Below are 17361 nucleotides of genomic sequence, written 5' to 3' on the forward strand. Positions count from 1 at the left end.
CTATTTTTCTTGTTTTAATATGAAATGATGATAATAAGCTAGATTTTTATATGAAATGATGATAATAAGCTAAGAAAAAACCAACTCTATTCATCTATTTATGAGTTGGTTTATATTATATATTTACTTATTCTAATTTGGTTTTTATATAATATAAAATTATATTTTTGAGTTGTTTTCCATCATCATTTCATATAAAAATCTGAGATAATGATGATAATAATTATGAGTTGTTTTCCATCATCATTTCATTTATGAGTTACTTATTCTAATTTGGAAAACAATTTTCAAATTCATATAAATGGCTAAGAAAAAACTAACTCTATTCATCTATTTATTTATTATCTTTTTTGAAAAATCAGATTTTTATATTTATGTTGACGGTGTATGGAAAACACTTAGTTTTTAATATGAAAAACACATAATTAATTATAAAATGATAAAGCCTTATAAATTTAACAATTTCATAAAAACTTAGCTAGGAATGCCCGTTCTTTTCATAGATCTTTTTGTTTTATTGGCTGTTCTATTCATGTGGTTAACCAGACCACCTCAAGTTTGAGTAATAAAATAGCCGTTTGTTGACTAAAAAAAACAATTTCATATAAACTAATGCAATGTTTACAATGAAAAGATAATTCTTTCACATTCTTTTAGATTCCTATTATTGATAGATTAATTTATACCAACTCTATTTTGATTAATGTAGTATTTACATTTTTATATTGTATATTACTTTTTAATGTTGTATTTTCACTTTTAAAATTGTGTACTTACTTATTATTACTTTTTAGATTCCTATTATTGATAGATTAATTTATACCAACTCTATTTTGATTAATGTAGTATTTACATTTTTTATATTGTACATTACTTTTTAATGTTGTATTTTCACTTTTTAAATTGTGTACTTACTTATTATTACTTTTTTTATATTTACATATTTAAATGTATTTAATTTTTAATTTTTAAGATAGATGTCTAATGTATTATTTCCATTTTTTATTTTTTTTATTTATATTTTAAGATAGATGTTTAATGCGTCATGTACCTTTTCCAATTTTATATTATGTATTTACTATAATATTATTTTGATATATTATATATTTACTTAATATCTATATTTTACATTTAAAATATATGTTTAAGGCTTAATGTACTTTTTCTATTTTTTAGATTGTGTATTCACATTTTAATATAAATGTTTAATGCTTAATGTACTTTTTCTATTTTTTTATCTTATGTAATTACTTATTAATTTTTATTTTCGTATATATGATATATTTTTAAATTGTGTATTTACTTATTATTGTATATATAATTCGTATATTATATATTTACATATTTAAATGTATATATACTTATATTTTCTTATGACTTAATGTATATATGGTAATCATGTGTAATATGGTAATATTATTTAATGTAATAAGATAATAATAGTAGTCATGCCACATGGCTTTTTTTCGAAAATGATTTTTAAAACGATGTAGACGCTCCCTGGAGCCTCGATTAATCCCTTTTTGTATATTACTTTTTAATATTGTATTTTCACTTTTTAAATTGTGTACTTACTTATTATTACTTTTTATATATTTACATATTTAAATGTATTTAATTTTTACTTTTTATGATAGATGTCTAATGTATTATTTCCATTTTTTATTTTTTTTTTACATTTTAAGATAGATGTTTAATGCTTCATGTACCTTTTCCAATTTTATATTATGAATTTACTATATTATTATTTTCATATATTATATATTTACTTAATATCTATATTTTACATTTAAAATATATGTTTAAGGCTTAATGTACTTTTTCTATTTTTTAGATTGTGTATTTACATTTTAATATAAATGTTTAATGCTTAATGTACTTTTTCTATTTTTTTTTATCTTATGTATTTACTTTATTAATTTTTATTTTCGTATATTATATATTTTTAAATTGTGTATTTACTTGTTATTGTATATATAATTTGTATATTATATATTTACATATTTAGATGTATATATACTCATATTTTCCTATGATTTTATGTATATATGGTAATCATGTGTAATATGACAATATGATTTAATGTAATAAGGTAATAATAGTAGTCATGCCATTTAACTTCTTTTCGAAGAGAATTTCTAAAACGATGTGGACGCTCTCTGGAGCCTCGATTAGTCCCTTTTATTAGTATAGATTTTATTTCTATACGTTCCTTTCCTATTCGTTCTTCGTGTTCCCGAAAAGGTCACCAGTCGGAGCCTTATTAATTTTTATTTTCGTATATTATATATTTTTAAATTGTGTATTTACTTATTCTTGTATATATAATTCGTATATTATATATTTACATATTTAAATGTATATATACTTATATTTTCCTATGATTTAATGTATATATGGTAATCATGTGTAATATGGCAATATGATTTAATGTAATAAGGTAATAATAATAGTCATGCCACGTAGCTTCTTTTCGAAGAGTATTTCTAAAACGATGTGGACGCTCTCTGGAGCCTCGATTAGTCCCTTTTGTTAGTATAGATTTCTCAAAAGTCTAATTGAAATTGAAATTTAAGTGTCCATTCATATAATCCATCATATATTTCTCAGTTTTCATCTACTTCATCCTGATTCACAACCTTAAGAACCCAGATTTTAGATTTTTCATTTTCATCAAAATTTCTCCATCCCATAATCCAAATCGAAATCGAAAAAATTCTTCAACCCTTACGGAATTTCGTTCTTATCCCAAATAGATCGATTCCTCATCATTCTCAATCCATTTTCCCAGATATAAAATTGAAACTCGTCTTCAATGTACAAAATTTCCGACAATGAAGAAGACAGAGTATTACTAGTACAACTATAACTAGTATAACTAGAAAGTGTATAACTAGTACAACTACAACAAATATAACTAGTATAACTAGTATAATTAGAGTGTGTATAACTAGAACAACTTCGCAATTAATATGGTTATATTAAGTTTTTGTTTTTAGCGTGTGAATGATGTTATAGAAGAGGATGATGTAGAATTTGGTATAATCTCCCGCTGTATGAATTTGTCAAAATATGTTAAAATTTTATTTTATGATATTTATTTAGATAATTATTTGTTTACCAACTGTACGAGTTGTACTAGTTGTACCATTTACGAAAGAAAAATATCTTCATCTTTTTTACTCTCGAAGCCAAAGAAGGCAACTTTTGAACCGGAAAAGATTGCAGTAGAAGAGGATGGGAAGAGTATACTCCAAAAAACGATAAAAAGCCAACATGAGTTCAAAAGGATACATAACCATTCATGTTTGGTGTTTGAACTACGATAGTAATAGTCCAACTGGTTTAATTGTAGCAACACGTTGAGTTGATTGGCTAGTACATCAAGCATATCAGCATATTGCTTGCTCGGTGAGTTGTGTTGTTTTAGCATTGAGTGGTAGGCTTCCGCCTCAAAGTCTTTTTCTTCACATGGAAATAAAAATAAGATAAGATTAGACAAATTGTAAACATATACAAAAATAACCTGATGCAACTTGTAAACACATATACAAAAATAACCTGATGTATTTTTGAAATGAAAAGATGGCATATCAATGTTTTTGTTGTATTTTCATATATGATTTCAAATAGATTTTTATTCTTATATTTTTTAAATTAACAAGGTCCACTCAGTATATCATAATACTTTTGATTAAAAAGATATTTGCATAAACAAATAATGAAAAGTGATAATGATATGTATGAATGGTACAACTAGTACAACTACTCGATGTTAGTGTTCAACCACAATGTTTAAAACATGATACACATTTAAAACGTTATGAACATTTAAAGTAATACTAAATAAATAACAAGTAGTTGTACCAGTTTTCTAGTTATACCAACGATACATAGTTGTACTAGTTTTTCAGTTGTATCAGTTTGTGCATAGTTGTACTTTGGTACTTTGGTAGTGAAATAAAAAAAAATATTAGTTGTACCACATAATTAATACAATTACCTTATTTGTATTACTTATTTATGTTTATATGACATTGCCGGTTACAATAAAATCTTCAATTTCGTAAATATACATTTCATATATACTTTCCAAAAATCATGTGGACAAATAAGTTAACAAACCTTAAAAGTATAAGATAGATCAAGTAAACTTATGGAATTGTATAATATTTTTTTTTCCAAAACTTCAAAAAAATTAAGAGACTTTTTGAGTACAAACCAATTGGGATATGTGATTGTTTTTGGGAAATTTTCGCAAATACCACATTCATAGTATCACTTTTCATATTTACACTAACCACTTTTACTTTCACTTTTAATAAAGGGTATAAAATATTTATACCCCTAGGAGTTATTAATCTAGACTTAGGTTTAGAGTTGAGAGGTGGGTCGGGTAGGGTTTTTAGAATCACTTAGGATTCTAATAAATATATAAATAAATACTTAATTTTTTTAATAATATTAAATTTACATGTTATATTAAATTAATTATAAACTAATATAATAAAATTGTGAAAATACATTTGAAAATTAAGAGAGTTTTTATATATATTATGTTGCTATCTGAGAACAATATTTTTATTATAAAGTTAAAAATTAAAATATAAAACAATTTATAATTAAATATTAGACAAACAAAAATATTTATATAAAGATATTTCTAAGCTATTTCTAATATATGAGTGTTGTAAATTTGTTAACATAATAATAAGTACATAGTTTGCTGAACGTTTTTTGACATATGTAAATAATTTGATGTTTGATTTAACTATTTAAAATCATAAATAGTAATTTAACTTGTGACTGAGTTCAAAACAATTTTTCTTGCTTTTACTTTAAACATGTTTAAGTTTAATCCGTGAAACACTATAGCTTCAGTTGACCACTAAAACAATAAAAAAAATGAACAAAATAAAAAATAAAATTTCATTTGAGAAATTGCAAAAAAAAAAATTGTTCAATTTGTTCCTTATCAAAATTGCATAGGGAAAATAATGTTTCTTATAAATTCATTCCTCCATGGGGAATTTAGAAGGAAAAAAATGGAATCTATTTTTCAATAATTTGATTAAAATTTCGACATAATTGGTATAAATTTTGAGGAACAAAGAATTCACCATAATTTTTTTTCCTTCAACATGTTCACTAATTAGAGTTTTATTATGCTGATTTTAGTATTAATAAAACATAAAATAATAAGTATTCTTAAGATGATTATGTCCGTATGTGCGGGCAAACACCTAGTTATTTAGTAAAACTGACGCTTCTAATAAATTATTCTCATTACAATGATTTATAGATCTAAACTTAAATATGGCACGGTGCGCATAAGAATTCTCTTTACATTCTAAGATTTAGTACACCTATAAACAACTAATTAAATGATTACACAAATTTAAACATAAAACTAGATTCCGGGTATATTTTTTGTTTTAATTTAATAGAATAGAAGTTTCATCTAATTATCTTAACTCCAATTATTTTAATTATTTATAATATATTTTGTATTATTTATTTATTTATTCAAATGGTGTATTTTCTTTTATAAAAAATATTGTAATTATTTTTTCGTTTGAAAACATATATATTTGTTGCCATGAATGAGAAAAAACATATATTGGGTTTGTTCAGATATTTAATGGGCTCTGTTTTAAATTTTATATATCCAATGACCAGGAAAACGTAACTGTTTAGCTTAGAAAATAAATCGTGGTTTCTAATGGATACAGTTATACAAAAATTGTTTTTTTTTTAATGTAAGTCCAGTGGCAAAAAAGTAATATTCCAGGTAGTTGTAGGGGCAAAAGATAAGGATGATCCTGAATTAATAATATTGATATATATTAAATTATAAATTATAAAAAAAAACATTCCTTAATAATTATTTTTGTCGACACAAAACAATCCCGCAGTCCCGCGTTTTTCAAAGCAAATCAGAAGCTAGTAATTCATTTTAACACCGATAATACAGCCAACTTAACTGATTATTAATCATCTTGAAATAATAGTAACCACTTAATTTTATGAGATCTTGACTTATTTTAATTTGACGATCCGTCGATGACAGCACGCTTTAACGGTGCTTGCTCCTGGTTTCGCTGCTGTACAACCTGTCATGCAACAACATAACAACCACAAGGTCCACAACTCTGTCATGTTTGTACGTAATCAAACCGAAACCAACTGTATTATGGAATATCTACCAAAGATTGCAATGTTAATTCTTTGTTACAAAGAAATCAAGATCACTAACAAACTGAATTTTTTTTTTATATAGTGTTACTATATTTACTTACCAGTCATAAACCGTGGGAGAATTAGGATGAGAAGGTTTATCAAAGACATTAGCACCAATCTCCCTTGTGGTCACATTACTTGCTGGATGAAATACACTTCTCCACACATCCACTTTCCGGCCAGATCCTGGTGTGGCCGGGGTAGTCGGACTCGCTGGTAGAGACGCTGATCCGCCCACCATTGTTGCTTCTAAGAATCATTGTATATGTAAGTGTATTGTTCAAGCTAGTTAAACCGGTAGTATTGTTTACCAAGAGAATTAGAGAACAACATAATATGATACTCAAATTTTTAAATGTTTCAGTTTACCTTTCGTATTGTTCAGGCTAGTCAAACCGGTGGAGATTCGCCTGAGATGGCCACGGCCACGGGCTTCAGGTTGAGGACCAGCCACGACGTCGTCCCAGAGGTTTTCAAGTACACCCATTTTTTATTTTGCTTAGAGAGATCATCTGTTCACGTCCCTCCTTTAAATACATAACACGATCTGGTTTTGGTGTTATTTGAATTGGTCCGGCCAAAGAGATTGGGTTCATCCCTTTGGTTTATTGAAATGTATAAATACGAGAAGTAAACCATAACAATGTGTGTTTTATTGATAGTTTTCCTCCAAGAATTGAACCGAGATAACCGGTGATACAAACTGAAACAAATCAGTTAGTTATCCACCGGTTTAACTGACCAGTCTTAACAACTTTGGACACGTGACAATCAAATCAAATTGCAAATTCGCGAGCTGGTCTCTTGCAAAAATTTGTCCGTTTCTTTTGGAGATAAGTGAGACTGAAGCTTTCAATGTCAAAAATAGTTTTTTGTTTCGACTTCTTTATACATATAATCTTTGCGTACACAACAATTAAAGCCTGCCGTTATTTTTATTATAACAAAATATTTTTTTTATTGCATACACATTCCTCTATGCCCTCAACTTAAATTAGGAAGTTCTCACGCTTCTAAAAACATGTCTCCAGCACGAGACGGCGAAAACAAACGTGAAATGTTAGTCCTAAACTGAGCAAAATAGAGTTTTACAGAACCAAGGCGGCACGGCCAATTCTGAAATTTAGGTAGTCATAGACAATTTAGGACAATAAAATAGAAAAATTCAACAATTTAGAGGTATATATTTTCTCTTAAATCTGGAACCAAAACCAACAGAACTAACCACACTTGAAGTTTCTTTACTTGAGTGTGAAGTAAAAATGTATCAACAGTCAAAGTGAAGTAAACATGTATCAACAGTCGAAGATTATTATCTCTTATTCATGACTCCTTAATCTATTAAGTAAGATTTAGACTTAAGTCTTTGACGATCACATGATATTCTTCACAGATCAATCTCAAACCTAGGAAAGCGACTGTAAAAATCTGAAACTGTCAAAGTTCTGAAACAGAAAACTTCAAACACAAAGAGGAACACTTTTGACTAGTGTATATCTATATATATATATATATATTGATGATCTTAGAACCCCTTTAGATCATCATCATCGTCTTTCCAATTTTCCTTAGCTTTTTTCGACAAATCTTCCACGCCCTTGTCAACATCATGCCGTTCCCTATCCGCCTCCTCACCGGACCCAACCACTGCCTCTGTGACCTTCTGAGCTGTGCTCTTAGCCGTCTCCCACGCATCTTTCACTGTCTCCATAGTCTTTTCCCCAACATCTTGGGCCTTTTCCTTAAACCCCTGAGCCAAATCCTCTGATTTCTCCTTTGAATCCTCTGCATATTCCTTGGCTCTATCTTTTGTCTCTTCCGCTTTATCTTTCGTCTTCTCTTTCACATCATAAGCTTTGTCCTTGGCCTTCTCTTTCGTCTCGTAAGCTTTATCAGCTGCTCTACTCGCTCCTTCATTCACTTTATCCTTAGTCTCTTCCGCATAACCTCTCGTCTTCTCTTTCACATCATAAGCTTTGTCCTTAGTCTTGTCTTTCATATCATAAGCTTTGTCCTTAGCTTGCTCTTTGCAAGCCTCTAAATCTTCGCCAGATTCTTCTCTCCATTTCCTTGAATCATTTGCCAAATCAGCCCTTGAGTCTCTTGCTTTCTCTACTGGATCGTTTCTTCCCTGTAAAAACAGAACAATCACTTCTTTCAAGTTTCAAGTTTCAAGTTTCACCTTGTGTTAATAAGGAGCACTCAAAGATATGTCTGATAAACGAAGGGGGAATAAAATCATAACTACTGATTAGCCGTTAAAGTATCGTCAACTTGATTTCTTGCAAGTAAAGCCTTATTCAAAAAATAAAACCTTCATTCCTTGTGACACAAGTTAACCTAATTGTTTGTGTAAACCATATATTTAAAATAACACTGATACTCTTACACTTTTTAAAAAATTTCCTTAAATTCCCAATATATATTTACATACAAAATTTATAGAAAATTACATATCACACAACTTAAGATATAGAAAAATTCTGTGAAAAAAAATCGTATAGAAAATGGGAATCATTAACTAGTCACCGATGATGCATCGATTTGTTTTATATGTGTATATGTAATAATTACCTTAGAATGGTTATTGACCGATGAAGCAAAAATGACACGAGAGTGTTTCCGACCAATCACCACCGCAGGAGTTCTGGGAGGAGCTCGGCTCTCAGGGAAAGCTCTAAAGAGACCGCAAGAAGCTGTGCTCGACAGTTGCATAGCCGCCATATTCATCAATCAGAGAAACAATTTTCTTCTCAATTTAGCTTTTTGAAAATATTTTTGTTTTGTCTGAAATTTTTGAAGTGTCGTCGTTCTCATCTTTCGCATATGTCTACATTGCAAATTTATAGGGCCAGTAAACACAGCTGGCGGCACGTATTTGACACATGTCACTAAAATAACAAGTGTCAAATTGTTTTGCGTTTTCTCTTGCGCTCTATCCTTTGACCGACCTTTTCTTTCTTTTATTTTTCTCTTTTTTTACCAGTAATGAAGTTTGTTCCGTAGCAAAACAGGTAACAGATATGAAGTCCCCCTATATTACATACTTATCCTAGAAGTCTTTTCTAAACGATTTACTTCCGCAAAAAAACTTCCTATGTACATGAAAAAACTTATTCTCACATGGACAAGTTAAGGTGCAGATGTCTATCACATGAGTGGTAACTGAGGCATCAAATCACATCACACCTTATTATTGGCTTGATAGTACTAGTTTAATTGTCTTGGGGTTTCTCTATTCCAACAGACTTAAGGGTATCAGACAATACGTTGGCATCCTCTTCAAAAATTGCTGGTTTAGACTTTAGTTTGTACATCTGACATCTCAATTCTCAAGGATGGCGGTCGTAAGGCTATTGCTTCATATTCTAATAGTGAATGAGTGTCTTCAATGGAAGAATAATTATGGAATAATTGTCTTTCACCTCTTTGTGGTGAAATTAGGGTTGCATTTCCATAGCATCCAAAACAAAAAATTCTTCAATAATAGTAATTATTATTGTAGTTGCTTTACTGCTTCCATCCAAATAATCTTCTCTGTAGTCCCCTTGGTTCGTAACATGAGGAATTTTTTTATTATTTTAAATAACAACTTATTCCTCATTTTCCATGTACTTCATGCTTAACCATTTTAGAATGATTAGAAATTAAATGGCCTAATTGAAAATGAAATTGCATAGATTTTTAAATCCTGCAAAACCGAAAATATAAAGTCAATCAGGGCTAAACTTTTTTGGCTCCGACCAATGATCAAGAATAAAAAAAAAAGATTTTTTTTTCATAAAAAAAAGAGTCACCATTCACAAATGATAATTATTTTTTTCTTATCTATACTATTAAAAGGGAAGGAATTCTAAAAAATCTACTTAAACAAGGTTATTGGACATATTCACTAAAAAATTAATACGTCTTATTTTATACTTACATTAATTAATCAAAATTATCAGTATTATTAATAGGGAACAACCCAACTGCCTATCATCATTATATCACCGATATATTTGCATCCACTACAAGAAAACATATTTTTTAGGAGGGCAATATACGTTGTACCTTCGTCGTAAACGGGGTGTTACGATGAAATAACCTCGAAACACGTTTCGTCATAAAACGCCCGTCGTAACCGAAGTTTCGTCGTACATGACTTGTTAACTTTACGACGAAATATATTCCTCGTAAAGCGCAGACCATAGTTTCGTCGTAAACGAGACGTAATAATTCGTGGTAAACTCAACGTAATGGATTCAATGTAAAGCAAACGTAAATATTTTCGTTGTAACGAACACGTAAACATTTCGATGTAAAACCCTCGTAAATATTTCGATGTAAACTCCACGTAAATGTTTCGACGGTAATCAGTCGTAAATATTTACGTCGAGTTTACATCGACGTTTCGTTTTATAATATAGATTTTGAATATTTTTTTAACCTCAAATATATTTAATTTTATAATATAGATTTGAATTTATTTAAAATTCGGAATTTTAAATTATTTTAATTTTAAAACGAAATATGAAAATAAAAAACATATATTAAAAAAGCATTTAAAAGTCATAATATTTAAATTCATAATACAAACCGAAATATTAAAAAAAACTACATATCATCGAAGTAGTCGGTAGGGTTGCTCGGCTGTTGACGGGTTGGATCGGACTCTTGGGGATCTCGTACTGGAAACCCAAGAGCGGCTCGTCTGTCACTCAACATTCTCTGCATAAGCGGATTTCCCACGGCCATCACGTCTAGCAAATCCTCAAGAGAGTCTAAACGAACCTGCTGGCTATCCATTCGAGCTTTCATCTGAGAAGTCTCTTCATCCCGTCTCGAAGTGTATGACGAAGTTGCCCTTGCAACTTTGTTAACAGAGCCTATACCGACTATTCGTCCCTTCTTTCTAGGAGCCAGCTATAAAATTAAAACATATATTAATATAGTTATTAATAATAATGTAAACACAAATTTTTAGTTGTACTACCTCTTCGAAGATTCTGTCCGCTTCTTCGGTGGACAATGTGACGGGTAATCCATCGGGAGACTCCTGAGTTAGTTGCGTCTCCCGTTCTTCAATCCGAGTAGCCACTGCTTGAGCGAGTTTCTCAGATGCAGGATCCACAAAAACTCCGTCGGATGTGGCGTGAGTCATCTTGAATAGGTCAGACAGAGATGGTAAGACTCCCGTCTTCTCCAACTACAAAAAAAAATTATTAAAAATTATATTAATTGAATATTTTAAAATAATATATTTAAAACAAAACTTACAACTTCTAGATGGATGCATGCATGTGGTTTTTGGCCGGTTCTGTGAAGCATGGGCAAATTACCATCTTTATCCTTCGTTCTTCGAGAAGCCGAGCACGAATTGGCCTTTTGATCGAAGAGGGGTGCTTCCAATAGGCGATGAGGCCATCCCACACATCCTTCGTGACCTCAGTGGGCTTTCCCTCATACCCGTCGAGCTCCCACTTGTCCTTCCAATCAGAGACTATGTTGCAGAGGCGGACCTTTGCTTTTGCAACAAATTTCGCCTTCACCATCTCGGTGATTCCCAAAGACCAATGCCACTTTTGCTGAAACAAAATTAAAATTTTTGAAGAAATTACAATTAATAATAATATTTAAAAAAATATACATATTTAAAAATGAAAATTTAATTAAATTTAAAAATCTTACCGCAAATATTTTAAACCAAGTGATCTTAACGTGATTTGGAGTCTTGCTCCAGTTCGGATATGCCCCGTCGTAGTAACCCTTAATCGTTTTCGAAACGCTCCGGCCAACACGGTTGTTAGCCCCAAACCTGAAAGGAAAACAATTTAACCGTTAGAAAATAAAAAGAATTTAAATTTTAATGTAATAAAAATTTATAACTTACCAATAAGTTTCTGGGGGTTTATCGGGGTCTAGAACATCCAAACCCTCCTGTCCAGGCTGGGCAAGCAAATCCTCCACCGTATATCTCGCGAATGGGGCATATGAAGGCACACGCAGATCCGGATGAACTGCACCTTCTGGGATAGGCTGAGGTGCAGCCGCTGGAGGAGGAGGTGGAGGCATCTGCGGTGGAGGCATCGGTGGAGGAGGACTCCAAGCAACTCTCTGAGAAGGCTGAGAGTCTGGAACTGCGGTGGAGGATGATGGACCGGAAGACGATGGACCGGAAGAAGATGTACCGGAACCATCGTCCCCAAACAAATCTCTATAACTAGGTGCTGCTGATTTTCTTCTAGGAGCCATCTAAAAATAATTAAAATAAATTTAATCAATTATGACATAATTAAAATATTATTCCGTTACCTAACTAATCACCTAAACTAATTCCGTTACCTAACTAATCACCTAAACTAATTTTAAAAAAAAAAAAGAGAGAGAAGAGAGAGTTTACCTTAGAGAGAGCAAAGGAATTTGGGAGGAATGAGCGAGGCAGCCTCGCTCTCGGCGTCTCCTTTTATAGATTAGGATTCGTCGTAAAAGCGACATAAATTTACGACGAATTTACCAAGCCCGCGTTTTTCCATTTACGACGAATTTACCAGGCCCGCGTTTTTCCATTTACGACGAAATTACCAGGCCCGTGTTTTTCGATTTACGACGAAATTACCAGGCCCGCGTTTTTCCATTTACGACAAAATTACGTCTTCCGTGTTATTTTTACATCGATTTTACGACGCTTAACCCTAAACACCGAGAATGAAATCCCTAAACCCCAAAGTCACATATCATCTAACATCATATCTTATTTCATACTACTTCTTACTCTTTCTTTTATAAAATTTTACAATAGAGAAATCCAACATTTGATACATATATTACATCACTCTAAATCGTTTTCGTTCTCATCACTATTACATCACTCTAAATCGTTTTCGTTCTCATCACTATCATTACAATCATCATCGTCGCTTCTATCGAACTCGTCTTCACGTGCTTCATCTGTCGCATCTTCGGGAATATCTTCATATTGAAAGTTTTGCGGGTCGATCAAAAGGATTTCATCAGTTGGTTGTTCTGGTGCCTCAACTTCAGTGATAGCATCTTCTTCTTGCAAGGGCGGTTCTTCTCCAACGACAATGCGTCCACGAGGTGTAATTTTGATAGCAGTTACCCAGTTTATCCCGGAAGTTCGAAGCCGAGGATAAGGAAGGAAGCTAACTTGCTCGGCTTGTGAAGCTAAAATGAAAGGCTAAAATTTGTTGTATCTTCTCCCAAAATTGACATCCACAACACCAAATTTGTTATACTGAATCCCTCGGTTCACAACAGGATCGAACCATTCACATTTGAAGAGGACGCATTTTAGCTTCAATAACTCCGGAAATTCCACTTCAATAATCTCCTGCAATATCCCGTAAAAGTCTGTTTCACCTTTCACACATATTCCATAGTTACTCGTTGCCCGATGTCTCCCATATTCGTATGTCTGAAAGGTAAATCCTCGTGTGAAATACATTGGTGATGTGGTGACCTTTGCAACTGGACCTTGAACCAATTCGTGAAACCATACGGGATAATAAGGATCGTCATAATCAACCTGCAAAAAGCATATATATATTCTTAAACACTTACTTAATTAATATAATAGTATGAGATATATTACTTGTGATTTTAACCACTTGACAAAGTGCTTATCTTTACGTGTATCCACATCAGTTGCAGATATTCCTGGTATTGCTTCTTCAACTTGAGATACAAACATCCTGTAAATTGAACAAATAATCAAATCATACATAATTAACTTCAATTCATATAATTAACATTCACAAAAATATTTACCTTTCAAAGTAACGGGTCATTGCATCATCGCAGTTGAGCAGAATATAAGTGTGGGCACTATGTTTATCTTCTTCACATGACCACCATACTTCTTTCGTTTTACCACCAAACCGTCCAATTTTGCTGAAAATGTCAGGAACACCATCAATTGGATATGATGTCGGTACTCCACCATCATCATATCTCCTAGGAACTCTTTTTCTCGTACGAACAGTTGGAGCAAAGTAGTATGATGTGAAGTTAGACGTTTCGGCTGTCAAACTCCCTGCAACTATTGAACCCTCTACCTTTGCAAGATTTCTTGCTTTCCCCTTCAAATGTTTCATCTGTCGCTCATACGGATACATCCATCCGTTGTGAACAGGTCCACGAAGCAATGCTTCATACGGTAGGTGGACAACTAGATGCTCCATGACGTCAAAAAATGAAGGAGGAAATATCTTCTCCAGGTTGCACAATATGATCGGAATGTTCTGATGAAGTTGTTCGATGACTTCTTCTTTGAACGTACGTGTGCTAAGATCTCTGAAAAATGCTCCGATGGCTGTATATTTTAAAAGGAATCAAATTAATAACATTTCATAACATATGTATATATATATATTTACAATTACCTGCAAGTGCTTCGTGGACATTTGCTGGAAGGAGCTCGGCAAAAGCAAATGGAAGCAGTCGTTGCATAAACACATGACAATCATGACTTTTCATTCCGGAGAACTTTTGACCTCGTTCAATACATCTTGACATATTTGAAACATAACCATCAGGAAACTTAACTTCCGATGCAACCCAGTCAAACAAGGTTGTTTTGGCTGCTGATGACAACCGGAAGATGGGAACATGAACGTTTCCATTGCTCTTGATATGTAACTCACTTCTTGAGCAAATATTAAGTAAGTCAATCCTTGACTTTTTGTTATCTTTTGTCTTCCCAGGGACGTTAAGTAATGTATTCATGATGTTCTCAAAAAAGTTCTTCTCGATATGCATGACATCCAGATTGTGGCGTAAGAGAAGATCCTTCCAATAAGGTAGCTCCCAAAATATACTCTTCTTATGCCAATTGTGAGATACACCATACCCATCAGGCATATTCCCAGGAACATGCCAATTTCCTCCAACCTTAACTGTTTCCTGAGCTCCGTAATAATCAATGTCCGCTTCGATCTGCTTGCCGGTGAGATATGGAGGAGGACTGTCTCTGAGAATTTTTTTGTGTCGAAACAATGTCGTATTTCTTCTGTACGGATGGGCAAGTGGAAGAAAGCGACGATGACAATCAAACCAATAACTCTTCCTACCATTCTTCAGTTGAAAAGCATCCGTGGATCCAAGACAATACGGACAAGATAATCTTCCATGTGTTGTCCAGCCAGACAACATTCCATAAGCAGGAAAATCACTTATCGGCCACATCAGAACTGCTCGCATCGCAAAATTGTTTTTCAAGGAACAATCGTACGTCCTCACCCCTTCTGACCACAATTGCTTTAGCTCTTCTATCAACGGTTGAAGAAAAACATCAAGAGACCGTTTTGGATGCTTCGGCCATGGGATTAATATGGTCAAAAATAGAAATTCTTGTTCCATGCAAATATCCGGCGGTAAATTATACGGCGTAAGAATGACTGGCCACAAAGAATATTGTTTACCAGACATTCCAAATGGACTAAATCCATCGGTGCATAACCCAAGATAGACATTCCGAATATTTGTAGCAAAATCTCCGTGTACCTTGTTGAAATGTTTCCACGCTCTTGCGTCTGATGGATGTGCAACCTCACCATCTCTCTGGACATGTTCGGCATGCCACCTCATCGACACAGCAGTCCTCTCAGATTGATATAATCTTTTCAATCTGTCTGTAATTGGTAGGTACCACATCCTTTGGTACGGTACCCTATTCCTCCCACGGCCTTGCGGTTTGAATCGTGGTTTTTTGCAGAATCGACACTCTTCTAACTTGTCATCTTCCTTTCAGTAGATCATGCAGTTGTCGACGCAAACATCAATCATCTCCGAGGGTAACCCAAGACTATAAACCAATTTCTGAATCTCATAATAAGATTCAGCAGACACGTTGTCTTCTGGCAAATACTCTTTAAACAACTCCGCCCATGCATCCATGCAATTCTCAGGTAAATTATGATCCGTTTTAATATTCATCATCCTAGCTGCTAGAGGCAATTTAGAGAGACCTTCTCTACAACCAGTGTAGATTGGTTGATTTGCAGCATCTAGCATTTCATAAAACCTTTTTGCATCCAAATTAGGTTCTTCTACATTTCCAGTTCCATCAGCTATTGTTGTAGTTGTTTCTAAAAATGCATCACTAATCATATCTTGAACCCTATCATGATCTACCATCTGCTCTTCTTGATGATAATTATATTCATTATGCACATGATTCGGTTCTTCATTATGATGAGCATCCTCAAAATTAGCATCCTCAAAATTAGCATTACTACTACTAGCTTCATTTCCCCCATAACCCTCTCCATGTTGATACCAAATGCAGTACTGTGGTGTAAATCCTCTGTTTACTAAATGATTCCATACAGTTTCACTACGTGCAAATTTCGAATTCTTGCATTTTGAACATGGGCAGAACATCTTACCGCTTTCCTGCGTGATCGGTGTACAGCCCGCCTGGTGCATGAATGTCTCTAGCCCGTTCAGAAATGCATTCGTCACTCTCCCGTCGGAATCTTTGTGCAAATACATCCAACTTCGCAACTCGTAAATACTACCGCCACCGACCATTTTTTCTTCTATTTTTTTTAAAAATTTTTTTTTTTCCGTTTGGGTCTTGTGAGGAAGAGAGTTGTGTGTTGTGTGTTGTGAGGAAGAGAGTTGTGGGAAATGACATATATATAGAGAAATTTTCGAGTTGGGTAGTTGAAATATAACAACGATTTTACAAGGAAACTTTTACATGGATTTTACATGGTTTTTTTACAACGACTTTACAACGAACTTCGATAAGTTTTTCACCTAAATATAACGGTAACATGATTCGTTGTAATGTCGATGTAAAGTTTTCTTTTCGACGTACATGCGTCGTAATATTACATGGCGTTTACGACGAAATATGGTTTCGTTGGTTTCGTCGTAATTGCGTTGTTAACCCACCATTTACTATTTCTAAGACGACGATAAGGAACCTGTGTCGTTCGTCTGTCTGCCAATTCAGTGGAACGACAAGGAGAAAGTGGACGGAAGTGCAGCTGGTTTGTACTTGAGAGGAACCTTTGACAATGGTCGGAGGTTCCACTCAAGTATAAACCAATTGCACTTCCCTCCACTTTCTCCTTGTCGCTCCACTGAATTGGCAGACAGACGAATGACTCA

At 32.9% G+C, this 17361-nt stretch overlaps 3 protein-coding genes across 3 annotated transcripts; all 3 read right to left on the reverse strand.

Annotated features, from left to right (window-relative positions):
- Positions 1 to 2260: 2260 nt before the first annotated feature.
- LOC103848869 (dormancy-associated protein homolog 2) lies at positions 2261 to 6762 on the reverse strand. The gene is made up of 3 exons (XM_009125693.3): positions 6610 to 6762; positions 6300 to 6489; positions 2261 to 6113 (listed from the first exon to the last, which is right to left on the reverse strand). Exons 1-3 carry the CDS (start codon positions 6725 to 6727, stop codon positions 6077 to 6079), a joined length of 345 nt encoding a protein of 114 aa, XP_009123941.1. The 5' UTR covers positions 6728 to 6762; the 3' UTR covers positions 2261 to 6076.
- A 775-nt stretch (positions 6763 to 7537) lies between these two features.
- LOC103848870 (uncharacterized protein ECU03_1610) lies at positions 7538 to 9069 on the reverse strand. The gene is made up of 2 exons (XM_009125694.3): positions 8815 to 9069; positions 7538 to 8371 (listed from the first exon to the last, which is right to left on the reverse strand). Exons 1-2 carry the CDS (start codon positions 8968 to 8970, stop codon positions 7766 to 7768), a joined length of 762 nt encoding a protein of 253 aa, XP_009123942.1. The 5' UTR covers positions 8971 to 9069; the 3' UTR covers positions 7538 to 7765.
- Positions 9070 to 13087: 4018 nt separating this feature from the next.
- LOC117131993 lies at positions 13088 to 16052 on the reverse strand. Its single transcript, XM_033285267.1, has 5 exons — positions 14625 to 16052; positions 14011 to 14554; positions 13835 to 13934; positions 13479 to 13768; positions 13088 to 13385 (listed from the first exon to the last, which is right to left on the reverse strand). The coding sequence occupies exons 1-5, from the start codon at positions 15892 to 15894 to the stop codon at positions 13088 to 13090; spliced, it is 2502 nt and encodes an 833-aa protein (XP_033141158.1). The 5' UTR covers positions 15895 to 16052.
- Positions 16053 to 17361: the final 1309 nt, after the last annotated feature.

The sequence above is a fragment of the Brassica rapa genome, chromosome A02 (genome assembly GCF_000309985.2).
Source record: "Brassica rapa cultivar Chiifu-401-42 chromosome A02, CAAS_Brap_v3.01, whole genome shotgun sequence".
Taxonomy (NCBI): Eukaryota; Viridiplantae; Streptophyta; class Magnoliopsida; order Brassicales; family Brassicaceae; genus Brassica; species Brassica rapa.